The following is a 24,270-nucleotide window of genomic DNA, read 5'->3' on the forward strand; positions in this document are numbered from 1 at the left end:
ATAGAGAAATCTATTTTGTTGCCAAACTGGAAGTTAAAATATCAGTCATTCCAGAGAAATATTACTGAACTTGAACACATGGGCAGAGAAGAACTTGACAAATTCAGCTGGAAAACTGCACCAGAAAAGTATAATGAAAAGAGACCATGTGAAGACCTGGAATATTATGATCAGATCAAAGAACTATGTTAATTTATGATATATGAAAAAGGAAGAAAGGTTGATATTTGTGGTTGAGGCTCCAAAGGAATGCACTACAGAACAGCAGCTCATTTCAAGTAAACAAAAGAAAGAAGCTGGAAAGTTAAAAGGACTATTAAAATTTAGCCTTTTTTTTTTTTTTTAAAGACTTAAATGTCAGACACTGGAACGACCCAAAGAAGAACAAGTGATTAAGAGAACGAAAATTTGTAGTGATTAACACAAAGTCACTGCTGAATGTAAATACCAAGAGAAGGTCGAGTAAAAAGAAAAGATAGAAAGGCAACAAATCACAGACTACACTATCATATTTTCAAAATTGTAATTAGGTATTACCAAATAAAGTAAATAGCTCTTAAGTTAGAGTGCAAAATGAAAGCACCTTATTGTTTTAAAGGTGCAAAAGCAAGACAATACAACATAAGCATATCCACATTTTAAATAGTTGTGTGGTGGGTAAATGCCATTTAAAAACACTTTCAATAGAAAAATGATTTATAAGTCAGTTTACAGAAGATCAAAAAAAATCAGTGTTTAATACCAACTTTAACTATAAATAACTAAAAAGAAACAAACTGTCTTCTGTCCTGTTTTTGCTTCAACATTTATGTCTTCTGCTCTTTGCTTTTTGGAGAAAACATTGCATTGTAAGGCTGCCGTCTTTTGGGACGCAGACAAGGATCAAGGTCTTCCTTAATGTAACCTTAAAAACAAATGACAGATTTAGAAGACTGTATTTGCAACATGTATTTCTTTCAGCGTGTACCAGGTAACATTGGTCTCATTTAACGTATTCTAGTTTACATGGTCTTCTGATTATTAGCTGTGCAATGTTAATGAAAGATTTCACTACTTAGCATCAGTTTCCTTGTTTATACTAACAATAGCAGCAAACATTTATCAAGTGTGTTGTATACATTATCTCAGCTAATGCTCACATTCTTTTGAAGTAGCTTCTACTATATTTCCTTCAGAGATGAGGTTACGGAGACCCAAGGAAGTTAAAGAACTTGCTAAAGTTCACAAAGCTACGGAAGTGGAAGAGCTGGGACTTTGCCCAAGGACCATCTAACCTCCAGAACCAGAGCTCTTAAGAACTTTCCTAGTCTGCCTCCTCCAGATTGCAAATGGGGACAAAAAAGAACTCTTCATTATTATAATTCCATGTGCTTATCAAAAAGACTTTCTGTGGCAGCTACTTCTTCAAACGACATGCCCCAACGAATGATCCACCCAGGCGTCCCGTGCCCCTATACTCCTCAACCATCCGATTCTCCTAAGGCATCTTGAATCATGTGGTTTGCACTCGGCCATATCCTCTGAAGGCCATGGTAGGTGTACAAACACAGGCTCTATGCAGATTGTTTAATTCTATTTGATGACCAGGCAGTGTCATCATGTCAAAGGGAATGTAATTTGGCTTGTTAATGGGGAAAGTGAAAATATGGTAATAGCTACAAGAGACTTTGCATCTTTTGGAAAAACTATCTTTCTACTCAATATCTGGAGCTTCAAAGCTGTATATATTCTCAAATCATATTAAATGTCAGTGCCATAGTTGAAGGAGCTAGTTGCAACGGTCCTCCAAACAAAGGTTCTTTTTACTCAGATGTGGTTTATAAATACCCAGCATTCTGGATAAGTGAGGTTTTAGAAGCTAAAATTCAGACTAGTTGCTTTAAAGAGATGCTCTCTTTTTAACAATATAACTTTGCTGGCAACTTTTGTAATGTTATTATTTTATTAAAAGTCATTTTGATGACAGGATAAGAGAAATTAACTTTCTGAAATTTGAATGATAAACGAGGATAATGAATACACAATCATATTAAAGTGATTATACACAATCTCTGATTTCAATGACATTATTCAGAGTTAAAAGTGAGCCTTTTATCTTTACGAATTTGTTTTTATGTCACTGAACTAGCCCCTGAGCAGAAGGTAAGAGGAACCATGGGGGAAAAGTCTAATGGTTAGATTTGAGCATATACAGTATTTAAAAAAAAAAGAATTCAAAAATGTTATAATCTGTACTCTCACCTCTTTCCATACACGTCTGAGTGGAAGGAAAACCAACTTCCCAGAAATTCTCTGGTGTGTTGGGTGGAATGTAGCGGAATCGATGTCTCGAGCAGGAAGCCAATTTCTTTTCTCTTTCTTCTGCTGGAATATCTGCATAATACTAATAATAAAAACTGGTAAGTTTTTCACTTAGAAATAATAAATGGACCGTTAGGCTTATTGATTATAAACTAGAAGCTACTAAGAAAGCTGTTAAAGTATTCAGCAGGTTAAGGAAAACAACACTCACTGAAGATAATATTAGTAATTAATACTAACAGTAACTAGTGCTGGTCTGTGAAGTGTTTACTCCACAAATGAGAAAAGGAGCTTGTATCAGAATGCTAACCAATATGCTGCTCTTCTCATCAATAAAGTCTTACAATACAAAAACAAAAACAAAAACAAAAAATGCCAGCTAAGCTTTATAGTGTGCTGAGTGATGCAGCTGATTTATCTACCAGTGCAAATTCAACTGTCAGGCCAGTAACAAAAACTGTATTTGGAACAGCATTTTTGTCAGTGTTATTTGGATATAACATGTGTGTTTTGAAGTAATTTTCTTTCTTTTTTTTTAAAGATTTTATTTGAGAGAGAGAGAATGAGAGAGAGAGAGAGAGCACAAGAGCAGGGAGAGTCAGAGGGAGAAGCAGACTCCCTGCTAAGCAGGGAGCCCGATGCGGGACTCGATCCCGGGACTCCAGGATCATGACCTGGGCCGAAGGCAGTCGCTTAACCAACTGAGCACCCAGGCGCCCTTGAAGTAATTTTCTTATCCAAGTTTTTACGAATTAAAGTTTAGCTTTGAATGTTGCAAGATTTATGACTTTCCCCCTTTAAACCATATTTTTCAGTTACCATCAAAGACATATAATTTCTTGCAACTGCAACCCAAAGAACTTGAACTTCATAAAAACAAGGTTAAAATTTATATGTAAAAAATGTACAGGTCCTTCAAGCTCTAGACCTAAGAAAACAAAGCAGCAGTGTAAAGTTTAATAGAACATGCGACAGGATCACACAATCCAGCCAATTCCACCTCAAACTTGAGAAACTGAAAGTCAAATTGATAATTTACTGACGGTATCTTCTATTGAAAGTGGCACCCTAAGGGCTAAAACTTAAGTTTGAAGGAAAGGTTTTTTGAGTACCTCTGAAACAACTTTTTTGGGGGTTATCTTTTTCATCTTTCTCATTGCTGTGAATACAAGCCTTTGTTACCATGGTCTGGACATGGGATGGGATGACCCTAACTAGAGAATAACAGTTATCAATCAATTTAGAGAAACACTGCCACCAAATTACAACACGTACAGAAGCAACAGTGGGTTGGTGTAGCTGTGACACAGCGGACAACTGGGAGAGTGGTAGAAGATAAACTCAGAGAGCAAGTGGGGTGCCAGAGTTTGCTGTCCTCGATAAGGACTTTGGGTTCTATTTCTGAGTGAGATGGTCAGACATTTAAGGGTTTCGGGCAGAGAAATGGCATGATTTAATTTTTATTCTAAAAAGATCATCAGGAAACAAAAGATCATTCACTGTGTTAAAGCACACGGTGAAGACAGAAACCAAGCCGATGTCTGTCCTACCCAAGCCGCCCTGGGCTGCCGCCTGCCCTCAGGCCCTGTCCTGTGTCTTGACACCCTGCATCCCTGACTCCCTCTCCCTGACTCCCTCTCCCCTCCCACGGGGAGGCCAGGAACTTAAGCACTTAGTGCCGACAGAAGGACCTTTAATCCCAATTTCCCCACTGGCTGCAAGAAAAACCGTTAACATCTCAGAAATACCTTGCTTTAAAAACAAAGAACATACACTGTGAGGAGACAAGTATAAACAAGAAAAGTGAGGACAGAGGTATATGGGAATTCTCAACACAGCTTTTCCAAAAAGAGTTGATTAAAATAAAACAACAGAAGGAAAGCACTTAGAAACAAATTATTTCAACAGTCCAGACAAGATGAAATGGTGCCTTGGTCCAGGGGTTTAGCGGTGGTGATATCAAGTGGATAGAAATGGGATACACTTTGAAGGTAGAACTGACGGGATGTGCTGATAGATTTGTTACTGAGATGTGAAAGAAGAGAGGAAAACTGTAAGAGCTTTGGTTTAAACGGCCAGAAGAATGGACAGAGAGGAGACTCAGGTGAGGTTTGGGAATCAGCGGTAGAAACTGTTTGCTTTTGGACATGGTGAAATTTGAGATGATTATTATACTTCCACATGTGTACTACATATTCCACGGGTGGAAGACACTGGGATACATTTAAGAACTGTAAGCATATAGAGAGTATTTAAATACATAGGATTGGCACTTTTGCTGCTGGTCATGGGAGAGTTAACAGGGAACAGATTTATCTCCTATCTTAACAAAAATATTGGAATAAAATGTACCGAGATAATGGTTTTTATTTATTTAGTTTTAAAGATTTTATTTATTTGGAGGGGGGAGCACAGAGGGAGAGTGAGAGGGAGAAGCAGGCTCCCAGCAGAGAGCCTGACATGGGGCTCGATCCCAGGACCCCGGGATCATGACCTGAGCTAAAGGCAGATGCTTAACCTACTGAGCCACCCAGGCACCCTAGACGACAGTTTTTAGAGACTGAATAACAGACAGCATAGGAAATGATTACTGAGAGAAGGAAAGCAAATTAACAGTGCTTCTAGCACAAGAGCTTTTTTCTAACTGGTAGTGTTAATTCCAGATTGTAAAGAATTATGGTCTTAACTAAAAACTGGAGGCTTGACCATGTTCTTTAGTTAAGAAATCATGGTATGTTCAATTTGTGTTATGAAAACTCATGATACAGATTTTGCTTGTACTGCCAAATTGCTTTCCAAAATCGCGATCTCTATTTACACTCCCACTGGTAGTTAGAGCCTATTTTTCACCAAATGCTTACCTGAACTACAAGCTATCCATAAATAACTTTAATCTGCTTGGTTTTCAAATTTTCTAGCCCACAGCTGTTAAAAAGAAAATTTAAAAGGGAACTAAATCACTAGAGGCAGGCATCTAATAGTTAACAGACAGCAAGGGAAGAAATTAAAAAAACATGTTTCAAGAAAACACAGAACCTGCCTGAGATATTTAGGGAGCGGATGGTTAGTACTACTTCTGCTTCACTAGTCCAAGACAGCCAGTGTATAAAAGGAAAATATAATTGTGTTCTAAGGATGACATAGAGCCTGCTCATCACATTGTGTTTAAGAAGGAGTATTTGGGGGAAAAGTTAAGAAATTATGGTTATACCAGTTATTTAGAAAAAACTGATTATGAATATATGTCATTTCCTGAGAGTGCTGGGATAAGTAATAAACATTAAAGTTTCCTACTAAAATATCAGAATTTTCCCCAAATAGTATATGAATAAGGAAGGGCCTTTGCTGTAATATAACACCAGGGGAAAGAAATTAAAACAAATACAAATAAACACAGAAAAGAAAAACGGCACAGATATCTTAAGCTGGTAAAAAGAACGAGGGCTTAGGTTCCAGATTCACTTAATGAAAATCTGAGAGGTTGAGGGCTTTCATTTCCAAGTATTTAGATCCCCCAAATCACAGCCAGTGTGCTCTTTATTTATCCATCCTGCTATTCCTGGCTCAAACGAGCTTTCTAGATACAAATATGGTCTCTATCTATGATTTTTAAATCATGCATTTCTAATCTAGAAAGCCATATTTTAAAAAACCCACTGGACAGTATTCACATTCATACTTACAATTTCACATTCCTTACATGTGTGTCCAAGCAATTTTCTTCTCTCTTCTTTTTTCCGAACTACCTCAATATGAGGAAAATTTTGTAAGCTAGTTTCTCTGGAAGAAAAATGAATTAAATTTAAAAATTAATCCATTTGTTACTACAAAGATCTTTGGTTTAGATTTTTAATTAATGAAGGTGAGGGCCCAGAGGAGAAATAATCCCAAAACATTCATTCATTTTATTTGAAATGTTTACTATGTTAGAAAAACATATTTTTTCATGCATTCTTCATTAAATACTTATTAGGTGCTTACTCTATGTCAGGTATTTTTATGTATATTGTTCTCTAACTGAAAAAGATAACTATTCCTATTTTTGCCTCTGATTGGCTGAAAATAATATATAAAATAACCTAATTTATTACTATTTAAATAGTTTATGTATTTACATAGAGAGAAAGAGAGAGTGAGTGAGTGGGGGGAGAGGCAGAGGGAGAGGGAAAGAGAAAATCCCAAGCAGGCTCCAAGTGGGGCTCAATCTCACAACCCTGAGATCATGACCTGAACTGAAATCAAGAGTCGGATGCTTAACTGACAGAGTCATCCAGGTGCCCCTAAAATAACCTAATTTATAAAGAAATATTATATTATTGAAGTCAGGAATTGGTACTCTATAACATAACCAAGAAAGAGAGTAACTGCCTGTTAACTCAGTTTTCTTTAAGGACCTGTATTTCTGGGCTAACCTACTCCCCTCCTCAAAAAAGAGATTCTTCTGTTTGTACGTTCATGGGTCATTTTCTCTAAAAATTTCTTGTGCTGCCTCCACTCACCCTGGATTCTTTAAAATGTCAGGAACAATTATTTGTGCTTGTCCTTAAATGGATCAGATCCTACTGAGAACTACTGGGAACCTAGGAGGGTCAAAGCCACTGAGGTGTGGATTAATGAGATACAGAGTGCTTTGGGAAGAAAAAGCAAGCAGGAAGTACAGAACTTTTTAATATACTGTATCCTGCTTTAAGTTTTAAAGCTCAATATAGAAAAGTCCAAACAAATAGGTAAATGAAGACTTAAGTGATGGTATACATATTTGTTTATATGGATTTTTTTTTTTTTTTTAATTTGAGAGAGAGAGAGAGAGAGAGAGCGCGCACATGAGAGGGGGGAGGGTCAGAGGGCGAAGCAGACTCCCGGCCAAGCAGGGAGCCCGATGCGGGACTCGATCCAGGGACTCCAGGATCATGACCTGAGCTGAAGGCAGTCGCTTAACCAACTGAGCCACCCAGGTGCCCTACATATTTGTTTATAATAGAAACATCCCCAGAGAGCTTCAAGAGCCTGACTCACAAAAACTGATTTGTAAAACTACTTGGTAACATATCTACTACTCTGAGGAATTCTGATCACATGCCCCTCTAGTTGGCAAGCACTTTCTCTCAAAAGGAAGCTTTAATTGCTCTATGTCAAAGTATATGAGGTTATAGGTCTTGTGGGAGCTTAAGCCCAAAAACTCTCAACTTTAGAGCAATCTGTAAGTTAAAAGGACAGATAAAAATTGCTTTCTTTCAAATGGTTTATGGACTCTTAAAAGTTTATACAGAATACATTTTGGCTGTATCCTCTCGAGTATTATTTATTCTGCTACTATTGTTCTAATGCTGCAGGGAATTTCCTAGCAGACTGGCATCTGTACTAGACCTTAAAGCATCGCCTGAGAGATGACTAAGCTTCTTGTCCCTCATACAACACAACCCATCTTCCCAGGGTTTGCTAGTATTGTCTGTGGGGAAAGGAACAACGCTAATCTTAAGACTTTTACTGTCCTCATGTCTTATACCCACCTCTTGTGTCTCCAGCTATCTAATGGTTTCAGAATAAATAAAACTACTCACACTCTTAAAAAGTTAGTGAACTTTCAATATGAAACATTTGAAATGACAGTTCTCACTCCACAAGCCTACTTCAAGGAATCTATCCCAAAGATACACAACAATATGAAAAGAAAATGTACAACGTTATTCACTGCAGCATTCTGTGTAGTATAACCGTGAACATCCCAAATACTCATTACTAAGGAATAAACTACGGTACAAACAATAAAGTACTATACAACTAAAAAGGGAAATGCGGAATACCACTATATGCTATTACGAGTGATGTTCCAGGATACATACTTAAATGAGAAAAGCAAAAGCAAAACAGAGAAAACTATATATATAGCATTCTACCATTTGTTTAAGGGGAGAGAGAATGACAATATATTTCTGTACAGATATCAGCTTTTATTTTTTAAAATTGATTGAAAACCGTATTTTTTAATGGTTTTTAAATGGTTACCTTTAGGGGGAGGGAGCTAATAGGGTAAAGGGGACAATGATGGAAACTAGACATATCTGAATATACCTTGTTTTGTAGCCTCTGATACCATGTACATATTTTACATAATTAAAAAAAAATTAAAGATAAAAAACAACTACAAAATTCAAAAGCAAAATAAAACAAACCTAGGGACTGAGTCAGTGGCATACCTGCCCCAAAAATAATTATCCCAGATGGTTTTAAAGCACAGTGACTGGACTGTACATTTATTATTATAAATAGATACACCTTTTCTTTTCATTTTTAGAATTTTTATTTTATGAAAAGATGCAGGGGCACTTGGGTGGCTCAGTTGTTAAGCGTCTGCCTTCAGCTCAGGTCATGAGCCCAGGGTCCTGGGATTGAGCCCCGCATCGGGCTCCCTGCTCAGCGGGAGTCTGCTCTCCCTCTCTCTCCCCCAACCCTGCTTGTGTTCCCTCTCTTGCTGTGTCTCTGTCAAATAAATAAAATCTTTAAAAAAAATAAATAAATAAATAGAATCTTAAAAAAAAAAAGATGCAGATAACATGGTTGTTCTAATAGAATATATCTTAAGAACAAAAAGCCCACAAAGACATCTTAAACCATTTTCATAAATCATATTATTGGTGATAATTTATATTATTCTGAGACTGCTCTAAATATTAAAGAATAAAGTTAAATGAGAAATTATGTGGGTAGCACTGAGAAGTGGGATTCTCAGTAGGGGGAAAGTAGGTACAGATATGAGACAGAAGAGGTTGTTATGTAAAAATCCTGTAGTTTTTTTTTTTTTAAAGATTTTATTTATTTATTTGACAGAGAGAAACACGGCGAGAGAGGGAACACAAGCAGAGGGAGTGGGAGAGGGAGAAGCAGGCCTCCCGCTGAGCAGGGAGCCCGATGTGGGGCTCGATCCCAGGACCCTGGGATCATGACCTGAGTCGAAGGCAGATGCTTAATGACTGAGCCACCCAGGTGCCCCCAAAATCCTGTAGTTCTGAACTTGAATTGGAGCTATCAATATGAAAAAGTGTAGTTATCTTAAAAAACAAAACAAAAACCTTATTCCTAACTCTGTCCACCTAAAAGATCTAGAAATAATAACTATGGCAATGAGCAACCCTGGTGGTTTGACTAAAACACATGAAACATTTAAATCCATGAGTTCGTAATGACACCACAAATAAAAACTCCCCAGTCACATTTGGGATGCTAGAGTACTATTTCTTTGGAGAACTGGTAAATAAAGGAAAAGAATTAAGCATTTAGCAACAAAACAACAGCTCTTGTCTAATAGTCTTACAGCATCAATAAAAATTCGTCTTGGCCTGTCAGATCCCTAAAATTCTCAACAGAAATAAGTATAAAATAAACTTTGCTTATTGAGTGACTCAATTTGCTAACATTGTAAAACTTGAAGAAAAAAAACAAAAAAAATTTTTGAATTGAATTACTATGATTAAATTCACTTCTAGAATGAATAGTACATGATTAAAAGTTATAGAATTTGCCATCTTTGGGGAAGCCTGGGCAGCTCAGTCAGTTAAGCATCCGACTTCAGCTCAGGTCATAATCTCAGGGTCCTGGGATTGAGCCCCATGTTGGGTTCCCGCTCAACAGGGAAGCTGCTTCTCCCTCTTCCTCTGCCCCTCCCCCTGCTTGTGCTCTCTCTCTCTCTCTCTCTCTCTCTCAAATAAATAAAATCTTAAAAAAAAAAATTTGCCATCTTTGAATAAAAGGCACAAAGCAGCATTATGGTTCAAAATCAAGATGCTCAGTTTTTCTTTTAAGGTTTAAAAATCCTCATGCGGTAATTCTCAAGCACAACCTAAGGCTTGCCACCTAAAGTCTTATACTATGTAACAGTTACAGTATATAACAAATTCCTGAAGTTCAAATAAAGTCCCTAATAAAACAGAACAGGAATAAAAACATTTGTTATAAAAAAGAGAGAAAATAACTATTACCACTGTCAAAAAAAGTAGTGGTAATATAAATTTCCTTATTTGTAGTATTTGTCCTTTTTATGCTTGAGTCCCTCTTTTTGGTTAAGAACATAAGGTAAATGATACGAACTTGACTTTAACCAAAGTAGCAATTTAACAGTTCAGAGGTATTCTGACAAAGATAGCTCTGCTGTACTTCCAATCACATCACTGGTATTAATCAAGACCAACTTACTTTTCATCATCTTTAAAATACGGCTCCACAAATGCTTTCTGTTTGACTTTATCTTGTTTATCACCAGGAACTGTAAACAAAACACACATACCACAAACTGAATGCAAAATTGAGAAATAGCTTTTTTGGAACAAGAATGACCTATATCAAAACTTCATTCTTATTGGATTTCATACTTCAGGCTCTTGGACAACTCGTTTAAATTTTCTGTAACTAATTTTCTCTTTTCATCTGCATAATGAGGAGGGTGCTGATTATCTTGTTTACCTCAGAATTACTAGAGATAAAAATCTTACCTATAAAACTATTTTAGATTTAAAAACTATATATACAAAGTGTATGTACATATGTGTAGATTATATATAAAGTTATTTTAGACTTCAAAAGAATTATTCTGATGCCCATTACCATTTGGCACCAAACAAGACAGCTTCTAATATGTTTCACTTATTAGACCTGCTGATTTTTTTTTTTTTTTTTTTTAGTAAGCTCTACACCCAATGTAGGGCTTAAACTCACGACCCTGAGATCAAGAGTCACATGCTCCACTGACTGAGCCAGCCAGGAGCCCCAGTCCCACTGATTTTTATAATGTGTCTTTGAGGTAGATTAACTACGAAATAGAGGTTAAAGAATTTTATCAGAAAATTGGTGACAAAATAAGAACGAGAGCTCATGGACCCGAATCCCAAGTTGTCTAGACCCAAACAGCAAACAGCCAACTGCTATTGTGTATTCAAATAATCAAAATTTATCATGCATGGTGCTAAGTTCTGGGGACATGCAATGTCCGACAAGAGAAACCAGGTCTCCTGTCCTCATGGAGTCTATACCACAGTGAGGGAAAAAGACATTAAGCAAGTCGACAGCTAAGGCTTTTCTGAGGAAGGACATGGAAGGTGGTAACTGATGAATAAAAAGAAGTCAGCCACAAGAAGCAGGAGTGGAGAATGTTCTAGGTAAAGGTCCTGAGATGGGAAAAAGTTTGGTATGTTATAAGAACTAAGAGAAGGCCAGTGTGGTTGAGATTGAGTGAAGAAAGGTGTTAGGAAAGATGAGATCGGAGATGTGGGCAAGCACCAGATCATGATGGGCCCTAGAGGCTGAAAGGAGTTTGAATGCAAAGGCAAACCACTGAAGACTTTTGAGAAGAATCTACTTACTGAGGGATAATTTATACAGAAAACACACTGATTTTAAGTATACTAGGATTAATTTTGACAAATGTTTACTCCAGTGTAACTACCATCCAAATCAAGAGAGAGAACTTGCATCACCCCTAGAAGTTTCCTCCTATTCTTCTGCTTCTCAAACAGATGAATGTTCTCTGATGTCTCTTCCCTCCCCCTACGGAGGGATGATTTCTGCCACCACAGCTTAGTTACGCCTGTTTTAGAACTCTGTATTAATGGAATTACATAATATGTACTCTTTTCCATCTTTTGGATCTTTCTAGCTCAGTAGGTTTTGGAGATTCATTGTTGAATCGAGTACCCTCCTTTTTGTTGACAAGTAGTATTCCATTAAATGAGTTTACCACAATTCATATTTAGTCACCTGTTGATGGACATATGGGTTATTTCTAGTTTTGAGCTACTGCACATAGCACTGCTATGAACATTCTTGAACACAATGCTTTGTGAAAGTGTTTTCATTTTTCTTGTTTATATACCTAGGAGTGGAATTGCTGGGTACTATGCTGTGTGTATACATAACTTCATAAAAACCTGACAAACCTCAATAAAGCTGTTAAAAAAACCTTGCTGAACTCTTTTCCACAGCACAATTTTAGATACCTAACCAGCAGAGTATGAGAGTTCCAGTTGCTCTTTACTCTTGCTAATGTCAGATTATTACCAATCTTCTTAACCATTTCAGTGGGTGTGAAGTAGTATCTCAGGCCCTCCTGTCCAATAATGTTGAGCATATTTACATGTGCTTACTGGCCAAATATCTTTTCATTGAGGGTTTTTATTTTTTTTAGATTTTGTTTATTTATTTGACAGAGAGAGAGACAGTGAGAGAGGGAACACAAGCAGGGGGAGTGGGAGAGGGAGAAGCAGGCTTCCCATCGAGCAGGGAGCCTGATGTGGGGCTCGATCCCTGGACCCTGGGATCGTGACCTGAGCTGAAGGCAGACGCTTTAATGACTGAGCCACCCAGGCGTCCCTCACTGAGGGTTTTTAAATAAGAAAATAATACAATCTAGTTTACATTTAAAATAAATGAGTTTGGAGTCTCTGTAGAGAATAGACTGGAGAGAAACAACTGTCATAAAAGACCAGTCAGGAGGCCTGTAGTAGAACAGGTGGCGAGGAGAGTGGTTTAGACTAGGACAGTGGCTACAGGGATGGAGAGAAGTGACATGAAACATATTTTGGAGATGGTATTGCCAGGGTATCAGACTGGGCATGAAGAGGTAAAAGAAGAAGTCAAATATGACTCCCACATTTCTATCTTTAGTAACTGGGAGGATAGTTACTGAGGTTTAATGAGACCAGGAAAGGTGGTGGAGGGTGGGGGGGATCAAATTTGGGTAGAAAATAAAGATTTCTGATTTGAATAGTTTGGGGTTCAGAAGAGAGAGGACAAGGCTAGGAGTAATGAATATATAGAAACATTTCACTTGGTGTCCACAAGCAGCACATACTCTTGTTTCCCTCCTACTTCACTGGCTCCACCTCCTTCTCAATTTCCTTTGCTGATTCCTCTTTCTTTCTCCAACCTTTCAAAGTTGCCATACCCCAGAGGTCAGAACTTGAAATGCTTCTCTTTTCTATACTTTGGTGATCTCACTCAGTTTCAGGGCCTTAAGTACTATTATCTACTTGCTGTTGACCTCCTGCCCCCGAAATCATTTCTTTATTCTGGTTGTTTTGTCCAAACTCGACACATATCAATTACCTACTAACATTTCCATTGAATGTCTAGTAAGTAGTAACATGTCTAGAACCAAGCTTTTGATATCCTCCCTGAAATTTGTTCTTTCCTAAAAGACTAGGTAGAACTTTGTGATATGAGGGTCAAGAACATGAAATAAATGGACAATAAAATCATAAACTATATGCTAGGTGACTGGGAAAAATGAAAAAGCCTGAAAGGTTTGGTAAGAAATATTTGGTAAGAAATAAATGGAACCTGGTTTGGATATGTTAAGTTTAAGTTGTTGAAGAGACACAAAAGTAGCATTTGCATTTACATTACATTTCCTGAAAGAAAATGCAGGACTGGGATTCATCAGAGAAGACAAACTAGAGACACAGAGGTAGTTAATAGAAGCATGAGAGAAAAATATATGTGAGGAAGAAAACAGTCTTGGGATACTCTAGGAAGCAGAAGTTTCCAGAGATCAAACAGTGCAGCACTGCCACAAGAGAAGTGAGAAGAAATTTTGAGATGGTCAGTGTGAGATGTAACTTAAAAAAAAAAAAAAGATAGAAATTAATGATTATATCTTGTAAAAGAATATCCCTCTGGCCTTTTTAAGTGAAAACAATTAGCAAAAGGCTCTTCTTGGATGAAAAAAGTGAACTGAACAGTTGTAAATTTTTATCACAAAAGTTGGCTTGGATCAAGTTTTTGCTATGGACTGAGCAAGCAAAAGCCTGCTGTTCTGTACCTGTGGTTAGGGTCTCATTCACTTTGAGCTCATAAGGGCTGTATGTATATATGTATGTATGTCTTTATTTTAAAAATTTTATTTATTTATTTGACAGAGAGAGACACAGCGAGAGAGGGAACACAAACAGGGGGAGTGGGAGAGGGAGAAGCAGGCTTCCCGCGGAGCAGGGAGCCCGACGTGGGGCTGGATCCCAGGACCCTGGGATCATGACCTGAGCCGAAGGCAGACACTTAATGACTGAGCCACCCAGGCGCCCCAGGGCTGTATTTTTTTAAAACCTAATGGAAGCACGAGGAAAACATAATCAAGACAGACTATTCCAAAGCAGAAGGTGTGTTCATATATAACCCTTTCACTAGACTAAAAATTCCTTTTTTACTCACAAAAAGAAAATGAGACATTTTGCAAAAATTTTAACTTTCAATTCAGATTATCTAGTTAAGAATTTCACTTAGAGTATTCTTCTTTTGAATGCTACCTTGCCCTATAAACCCTGCTTCTAATGAAAAGAATTTTATTATTTTTAAAAAATTTTTAAAAAAGATTTTATTTATTTTTTTGAGAGACAGAGCAAGAGAGAACTGAGTCGGGAACAGAGGCAGAGGGAGAGGGAGAAACAGGCTCCCTGCTGAGGATCCTGAGGTCCCTCCCAGGACCCCAGGATCATGACCCAAGCCAAAGGCACACTTAACTGACTGAGCCACCCAGGGACCCTGATAAGAATTTTAAAAAGACTGGGCACCTGGGTGGCTCAGTCGTTAGGCGTCTGCCTTCAGCTCAGGTCATGGTCCCAGGGTCCTGGGATCGAGCCCCGCATCAGGCTCCCTGCTCTGCAGGAAGCCTGCTTCTCCCTCTCCCACCCCCTCTGCTTGTGTTCCCTCTCTTGCTGTGTCTCTGTCAAATAAATAAATAAAATCTTTAAAAAAAAAGAATTTTAAAAAGACGGATACATATAGTTACATTATTTTGTCTGGGAAGATAAAGCATTCAAACAGAAAATTAGTCTGAATTTTCTGTAAAACTTTCTCCTTCCAACTCTATTACAATGATTATTACTTAACAAAGAATGTTCTCAAAACTTTTTTATGAACTTTATGCACAAGTTATAAAGAAATCGGTAGTATTCAATCAAGATTAATTTCTTAGTTTTTATGACTATTTTATGGTCATATTAATATAAGGGGAAGCTGAATGAAAAGTACAGGGAATCCTCTGAACTATTTTCTTTCCTCTGAGCTATTTTTTCGTAACTCTTTTGTTGGTCTGAAATTATCTAACTAAAAGAAATTTATACAAGAAATATGAAATTTTAATTATTAATATATACCCCATCAAGTCTCCATTAACTAGCTCGTTGACTTAATTTACTGAACTAAGTGTAACCAAGAAGCCATAATTAGAAAGAAAATAGCCTTACTGTTTGGTTTCTTTGTGGTAGTTGACAATCCCTCTTCTTCATCTGCCACCTGGGGTAAGCTGTCTGCCAAACAGGATTCATACTCTTCATGTGTTGTCCGATCAAACATATCTTCCAAGCTATCATTCATTTTTCTTTCTCCATCTATGTAAAAGAGCACTGGCTTAGGGCAACAAGCAAGCTTTTTGCTTTCTACATAGACCAATGTGAAACTTGTAGTAACTGCCACAAAATACACTTGCCTAGGATGTACATGGGGCAACAGTAAACCCCCAAGTCTAGATAGTTACTATATTTACAAAGACTTTATGTTAGGGCTTTAAATGTCCTTTATTCATGTGAAGAGAATGTTTGTTGTTTTCATTACATACATAAAAATCTTTTTCTCCCTATTAGCTCATGTATAATTCATACTACACTAAAACGAGTCCTACCAAAAAACTGTGAGGAAAATGCATCATAATGATGAAAAATATTAGGTTTAAATAAAATGTGTATAAATAACTGACATTAAAATCTATAGAACTTGCTCATCTGCTTATTTCTTTTTTTTATTTTTTTAAGATTTTATTATTTATCTGAGAGAGCGAGAATGAGAGAGAGAGAGAGAGAGCACATGAGAGGGGGGCGGGTCAGAGGGAGAAGCAGACTCCCCGCCGAGCGGTGAGCCTGATGCGGGACTTGATCCCGGGACTCCAGGATCATGACCTGAGCCGAAGGCAGTCGCTTAACCAACTGAGCCACCCAGGCGCCCTCATCTGCTTATTTCTAATGTGGTAGCAAAAGAAGTGTTTTCTTACATTATCAATAACACTTGGTAGTTGAGTATTGCTAGAAATAATGAATTCAATTCCTCATTTGATATGTTAAGTGCTAAATTCATCCTCAGAGTACTAACTACAGTTCCCACTATATAATCACATTTTGAAAAATGGCAGTTTACTACAAAACAGAAATAGACCCAGTTGGCTAACACACATGATAGAGCAGAAGCCTGCTCAGATTCCTCTCTATAAAATAACCACCACCTCCCTCAATCCATGGTGTTCTAGCACCCTTACCCTATTTTATCTTTCTCCAGAACTTAGCATCATCTATTATACCACATATTTGATTATTTCTCCCCTTAAATTAGAAGGTAAGTTCCACGAAGTAGGTACTTTTGTTCTGTTTACTCATTATTTCCAGTTCCTGAAACACTTCCCTATAGAATTGAAGCTCAATATTTACTGAATGATTAAACATTATTTCTTTTCACACTGAAGATCAAATTTGTAAATAATATATAATTTCTATGTGCTAGGCAGTGTGTTAGGTAGGTATTCCCAAAGTATTCTGTATATGCTGTTAATAATTCACAATGTTAAATCACTAGTTTGTTTTTCTTTTTAATTAAAAAAAAATTTTTTTTTTTTTTTTTTTTTTGAGAGAGAGAGGGTGTGAGCAGGGAGGGAGGGGTAGGAAGGAGAGGGAGAGAGAGAATCTTAAGGAGACTTCACACCCAGCATGGAGCCCGATGCAGGGCTCAATCCTGAGATCATGACCTGAGCCTAAATTAAGAGTCAGATGCTTAACCAACTGAGCCACCCATGTGCCCACTAATTTATTTTTTTTGGGTCTGACTTCTGACTGAAATACTTGACAACAGAGACTATATCCTTATTAATCTTTCTATCACAGCATCTGGGAAGTCTAATACACAGTAGAAATATAAAACATATTTTTAAACTGAAATATTAGCAGTCATTGGGGTATTTTACTGGTATGATTCATTTTTAACCAATTCTAAGTATTAAAAAGATCTACCTTATGGGTAAAATGCACGGGACTATCTTTTTCCACATATGGCTTTAAAAATATCTCCTATCCTAGGTGCTGGTCTTACACTCCTCCACTGAGTGGGAAGGGCTGCTTGCTTGCTTTGAACTTGGGTAGGTCTTCGTGACACTATACAACTTCTGAGGCCAGATCATAAAAATACCATGCACTTCTGCATTGTTATTTTTGGGATGCTGACTCTGGGACCCTAGTCTCCATGTGATGAGGAAGCTCAAACTGCCCCACGTGGAAAGGCCATATGGAGAAGCCCTGAAATTAAATGAAGAGAGATGCCAAGCCACCGTCAGCTTGTCTACCCCTCTGCTGTTCCAGCTCTAGCTACCATTTGCCTACAACTGCATAAGAGACCCTGGGACAGAACCATCCAGCCAAACTCTTCCTGAACCATAGAAACTGTGAAAGATAAGAAAATGACTGTTGTCTTAATCCTTTAAGTTATCGGAGTGGTTTATTATAATAGCAATAGTACTCACAATATCTTATGTAGCCAAAACTGTCTCCACTCATTAGTTCAAATTCTAACCTCACTTTCAAATGATACTTGCTTCAAACATATTTGGGAAACCATCATATTCTTTGAATTAACTAGATAAATTTGAAGCCAAAGTAGTCATACTTTAGTTTTACCTTTTCTTTTTTTAAACAGAAATAAGGAAAACATTATCGGGAGCTGGTACCAGACAAAATAATCTTAAAAGCAAAGTACCTTCTTAAGAAGAAAGTTACTTAAGTGTCATTCGCTATAAAAGGACAATAAATCACTGTTAAAGTTTTTTCTTTTAATAGGTAGGCCTTTCAACGTAGGCAGCCAGCTACTTGACTGTATGGTTACTCATTCCTAAAGAACAAAGAATTAAGGCAAAGACTACTACAATTTTTCCTCACTTACTGCAGTTAGGGCAGCAAGAGATAGTGTTTCTTTTTTTCTTTTTTATAAGATTTATTTGAGAGAGGGAGAGAGAGTCAGAGAGAGAGTGCACAAGCGGGGAGAGGGGCAGAGGGAGAGAGAGAGGGGAAGAAGGGTACTCGCTGAGGAGGGAAGCCCCATGTGGGGCTCAATTCCACGACCCTAAGGATCATGACCTGAGCTGAAACCAAGAGTCAGATGCTTAACTGACTGAGCCACCAGGCATCCTGAGATAAAAGTGTTTCAAAAGAAGTGGGGACAAGATTGGCTTCAGCCCCGGGGAAGGAAGATTACAGAATATTCAGAACAAGATAGGGAATGTACATATAGACTGTCTTCAGTTTCTAACAGATGATCACTGGAAAATGTCCTTGCTTTTGGCCCTGCATCCTCTGGGGCAGGTCCTAACCCTTAGCATAAGAGTGTAAGTGACACTATTCCTGGCCTAGTTGATCTCATGACATATGCCTCTGTAGTTAGGGATGTTGCTAAGGTGGTGCCAACCAAAATCCTTCCACTGTTCCTGCCTCTTTTGGAAAATCAAGACTTTAGATGAAGAATTAATAGTCTGTTATTACAAAAGGCCAAATCCCCTTTTCTGTAGAAGCAGAATATGGCAGGGTAACTCAGCATATATACTATTATTCTTAGTTTACTGCTAATTTACAAGCCTATACAAATACTTCTCAGCAGACTCTCCCCTTCTCACCTTATCAAATTGCTTTGCAAATTCCTATTTCTAAGACAGGACTCTCAAGATTCCCTTCTACAAAAAATTATCTAGGGATAACACCAGGGATCAGCAAATTTTTTCTTAAAGGGTCAGTCAGGAAATATTTTTGGCCTGTGGGCCCAATAAGGTCTGCAGCTACTACTCAGCTCTGCTGTGGTACCATGCAAGCAGCCATTGGCAACACATAAACAAATAAGTGAAGCTGTGTTCTAATAAACCTTTACTTATAAAACTGGCAGCTGGCTGTGGTTTGCTGAATCCTGGAAACAATTTGAATTCTTCCTGGAAAACAAAAAAGATTTTGGCTAAGGATTTTTTGCCCTTGAAATACTGAAACTGAGCTTTACTGAGAGAAATCTATTTATCAGAAGAAAAAAAACCTGGTTTATGGTGAAGAGGTAACTTGTGGTCATCAATGCAATGGTACAACTATAAACTTCCTTCCACATTTTTATTAAATAAAAAAAGAAATCAAATCTTACTTGGGCTTTTTTCTCCCTTCTGCTCCTGCTTCTTCATTTTTAAAAGCACAGTTTCACTAACCAATGTGCAGTCCATGTCCACTGTCTCTCCTCCTGCTAATCTTGACTGACTGCCATCCTAAATATTTAAAAATTCAAAAAATTTAACAATTATCCCACATGGTCTTATATATTACTTTTTAAAAATTCTGGTAAAATATACATAGCATGAAATTTATCATTTTTACCATATTTTAAGTATACATTTCAGGAGCATGAAGTTATATTTATTTTTACCTTAGGAATATATAGATTTAGGTTTTATTGCCTGTAAAACATTTTAGCTTCAATATACAAGCATCCTCTCTCAAGCCCATGAAAAGAAAGACTGCTGCCAAGGAAGGGAGAATTGTGCACTACTGAACTCCCTGGGCTTCTCCTCCCTTTCTTTTCCAGTTGGTCTCACAGTAATGAATGTCAGTGTACACACAACAAATTTCATACTGTAGCAAGTTAAATACTTCATTAATATGCTCCCAAGTGAAAGAGAACTTCTCAAACTATGTAGAACCTAAATACAAGCCAAAAGAGTTATTTCCACTAGGAATTTTAATTTTACTATTTTTTTTAAGAGGTAGGGAGGGGCAGAGGGAGAGGGAGACAGAGAATCTTAAGCAGGCTCCACACTGGATGCAGGGCTCAATCTCACGACCCTGAGATCATGACCAGAGCCAAAATCTAGAGTTGGACATTTAACTGACTGAGTCACCCAGGCACCCCAGAATTTTAATTTTTAAAGAAATATACAGTATTTAAAAAATAGCCAACTAGGAAAATGAATTTTTTTCTTGATAGTAACATTATTTTTAAAGCTAATCAAGGCATATGAATTATTTTGATAAAATATAAAATTATTAAGGGGCACGTGCGTGGCTCAGTCAATTAAGTGTCTGCCTTCAGCTCAGGTTATGGTACCAGAGTCCTGGGATCCAGCCCTGTGTCAAGCTCCCTGCTCAGTGAGAAGTCTACTTGTCCCTCTGCCCCTCCCCCCACTCGTGCTTGCTCTCTCTCAAATAAATAAAATCTTTAAGAAATATATATAGAATTATTAGAATATGTAACTAGCATTTTTCATTATTTTAAAGCCATAATAATATTTTCCAGCAAAGGTCTTTTTAAAAATTTTTTCTTTAGAGAGGGAAAGAAAGAGGAGGGGCAGGGGGAAAGGGAGAGAGAGAGTCTTAAGTAGGCTCCACACCCAGTGCAGAGCCCAACGTGGGGCTTGATCTCATGACCCCGAGATCATGACCTGAGCTGAAATCAAGAGTCAGACGCTTAACTGACTGAGCCCCCTCAGGTGTCCCAGCTAAGGCTTTTAAAGTCAGAAGGTATTATTACCCTTTCAAAAATACCATAAAGTTAGAAAAATTAGCATTTTTATTTCTTACTTTTCTGAATAAATAAATCAGGTTTTAAGAGGTATGTGATTATCTTAAGGTCACAGAATGAGTTAGGGGAGGAGGGTGACTAACAACTTACTAGAATAACCACATGGGCCTTGGTTTTACTTTCTAACTTACCTTTGTATCTATTAGAGTAATATCCATTTTATATTGAGAAAGGTCTGCTCCTGGATCTATGCTCCACTGGATATTTTCAAAGGATACATCTTCAGTAAGGAGAAAAAAATACAATTAAAATGGATTTTAAACATTCTTACTACTTTAAAACGTAATGGGATCCACAGAATGTGAAAAAAGATTTGCAAATCATTATCTGCTAACAGGGTTGTATCTAGGACACATAAAGAACTCTCACAACTCAATAAGATGACAAATACCCCAACTGAAAATGAGCAAAGAATCTGAATAGACAGTCCTTCAAAGAAGGGAATTGGCAAATAAGCACATGATAAGATAGCAGTAGCCATCAGGGAAAGGCGAATCAAAACCACAATGAGATAACACTTCACACCCAATAGGATGGCTAGAATCAAAAAGACAGGTAACAACAAGTATTGGTGAGAATGTGGAGAGATGGGAACCTCACGTGCTGCTGGTGAGAATGTGAAATGACAGACACTTCGGAAAACACACAGTTCCTCAAAAGGTTAAAGAGAGTTAGCATATGGTCCAACAATTCTACTACTATATGTAACTCAAGAAAAATGAAAACATACATCTACATAAAATTGTACATCAATGTTCATAGCAAGCATTATTTATAATAGTGAAAAAAGTGAAAATAAAAGAAGTCACAAAAGATCATATATTGTATGATTCCATTTATATGAAAACACAGAATAGGCAAATCTATAGAGACAGAGGGTAGGTTAGTGGTTGCCTAGGATTGGGGAAGAGGGGAGAGGAATGCAGAATGATTGCTAATGGGTATTGTTCTTTACTTAGAAAATTTTTTTTCTTCAAATAGAATTAACATACAGTGTTATATATGTCTCAAATATACAATGATTCAACATTTCTATATACTTCTCAGTGCTAATCAAGAAAGTGTACTCTTAATCCCCTTTACCTATTTCACTCATTCCTATCCCCCCACCTCCCCTTTGGCAACCATCAGTTCGTTCTCTGTATTTAAGAGTCTGCTTTGGTTTTGCCTCTTCTGTTTATTTGTTTCTTAAATTCCACATATAAGTGAAATCATATGGTTTCTGTCTTTCTCTGTCTGACTTATTTCACTCAGCATTATATCCTCTAGGTCCATCTGCGTTGTTGCAAAATGGCAAGATTTCATTCTTTTTTATGGCTGAGTAATATTCCACTGTATATACATAACCACATCTTTTTTAAATCCATTCATTTATCTATGGACACTTGGGTTGCTTTCATATCTTGGCTATTGTAAATAATGCTGCTATAAACATAGGGGTCCATGTATCTTTTTGAATTAGTATTTTCATTTCCTTTGGGTAAACACCCAGTAGTGGAATTATTGGATCATATGGTAATTTTATTTTTAATTTTTTGAGGAACCTCTACACCGTTTTCCATAGTAGCGGTACCAATTTGCATTCTCACCAATGGTGCATGAGGCTTTGTTTTTCTCTACATCTGTCATAATTTGTTATTTCTTGCGTTTTTGCTTTTAGCCATTCTGACAAGTATAAAGTGACATCTCATTGTGGATTTAATTTCTATTTCCCTGATGATTAGTGATGTGGAATATCTTTTCATGTGTGTTGGCAATCCGTATGTCTTCTTTGAAAAAATTTCTGTTCAGGTCCTCTGCCCATTTTTAAATTGAATTATTTGTGTTTTTGGTATTGAGTTGTGTAAGTTCTTCACATATTTTGGATATTAACTTAATGGGTACTATTCTTTTTGAGGCGATAAAAACGTTCTAAACTCAGACTACAGTAATGGTTGTACAACTCTGAGTATACAAAACAACTGACTTGTACACTTTAATGAGTGATTTTTATATCAAAAATTGTGTTTTTTTTAAGATTTTATTTATTTATTTGACAGAGAGAGACACAGCGAGAGAGGAAACACAAGCATGAGGAGTGGGAGAGGGAGAAGCAGGCTCCCTGCCGAGCAGGGAGCCCGATGTGGGGCTCGATCCCAGGACGCTGGGATCGTGACCTGAGCCGAAGGCAGACACTTAACGACTGAGCCACCCGGGCACCCCTCAAAAATTGTTTTAAAAGTTAAAATTGTAACATTGTTTGAAGGAGTTTTCAATGTATGTGGACATGCATGACAACTACATAAAGCACAAAGAACACGAAGTGGCATAATATTAACTTTAAGTAAATTGTGAAAGGTTAAGTAGGGTTTATAATCCCTAGAGCAGTCATGAGAAAAAAAAAAAAAACCCAAAACCAAAAATGTAAAAAAAATCAGAAATGAGGTCTCTTGCTGCAGCAACGCGAGTGGGAGCACCAGGCGCCGGGCTCGGAGCGGAACTCCACGGATCGCTTTAAGAAAATGGCAGACAAGCCGGACATGGGGGAAATCGCCAGCTTCGATAAGGCCAAGCTGAAGAAAACGGAGACGCAGGAGAACACCCTGCCGACCAAAGAGACCATTGAGCAGGAGAAGCGCAGTGAAATTTCCTAAGAACCTAGAGGATTCCCCACCCCCGAGGATTCGAGACCCCAGTCGTGATGTGGACGAAGAAGAGCCACCTGCAAGATAGACACGAGCGACAAGCGGCACTGTGAACCCGGGCACTCTGTGCCGACGCCACCGGCCTGCGGGTCTCTGAGGGGACCCCCCCCCAATCGGACTGCCAAATTCTCTGGTTTGCCCTGGGATATTATAGCAAATTATTTGTATGTTTAATGAAAATAAAACACACCTCGTGGCATGAAAAAAAAAAACAGAAATGGGAGTGAAGAAAGTGTTTTCATACAGAGACTGAAACTCTTGCCTTCTAGAAGAACACTAAAGAATGTGCTTCAGGAAGAAAAGGAAAATAAACCCAGAATAAAGGAAAAACTTTGCAATAAAGAATAAAAGAAAAAATACTACATAGGAAGTACAGAAATATTTGGTGGCCAAAAAACCAAAAAAACTCATTTAAACACAGCAAAATTATGAAAAGATTAACATACCTATTAAGAGTAAAAAAGGTTTTCAAACAAGAAGTTAAAAACCCACATAAATGTATATACACATATGTTTATACATATACACGTAAAGGCAAAGAAAAAGGACAGGCTACCTGTGGGGGGAGGAACAAGGTTTGGATGATGAAAATTTTACTTTATGTATTTTAAAACTCCATAGAGTTTAAAATTTGTAAAGCTTTTGTAAAGAAAATAAGAAATTACAT

The 24,270-nt window shown here is 37.5% G+C and overlaps 1 protein-coding gene and 1 pseudogene across 3 annotated transcripts in view; one reads left to right on the forward strand and one right to left on the reverse strand.

Annotated features, from left to right (window-relative positions):
- Positions 1–639: 639 nt before the first annotated feature.
- Positions 640–24,270, reverse strand: part of RBBP8 (RB binding protein 8, endonuclease) — an 89,333-nt gene continuing 65,702 nt past the window's right edge. For all 3 annotated transcript variants that reach the window (XM_088019431.1, XM_088019429.1, XM_088019430.1), the window contains 7 exons: positions 21,051–21,139; positions 19,492–19,609; positions 15,531–15,674; positions 10,492–10,561; positions 5,985–6,081; positions 2,242–2,383; positions 640–904 (listed from right to left, as the gene is read on the reverse strand). In XM_088019431.1, coding sequence (XP_087875557.1) covers positions 807–904; positions 2,242–2,383; positions 5,985–6,081; positions 10,492–10,561; positions 15,531–15,674; positions 19,492–19,609; positions 21,051–21,139 — 758 coding nt within the window. In that variant the 3' untranslated portion in view covers positions 640–806. The remainder of the gene's footprint in view (positions 905–2,241; positions 2,384–5,984; positions 6,082–10,491; positions 10,562–15,530; positions 15,675–19,491; positions 19,610–21,050; positions 21,140–24,270) is intronic.
- LOC114203547 (thymosin beta-10 pseudogene) lies at positions 23,366–23,570 on the forward strand (annotated as a pseudogene).

The sequence above is a fragment of the Eumetopias jubatus genome, unplaced genomic scaffold (genome assembly GCF_037043125.1).
Source record: "Eumetopias jubatus isolate StellerSeaLion01/CBP00866 unplaced genomic scaffold, mEumJub1_p1.0 scaffold_16, whole genome shotgun sequence".
Taxonomy (NCBI): Eukaryota; Metazoa; Chordata; class Mammalia; order Carnivora; family Otariidae; genus Eumetopias; species Eumetopias jubatus.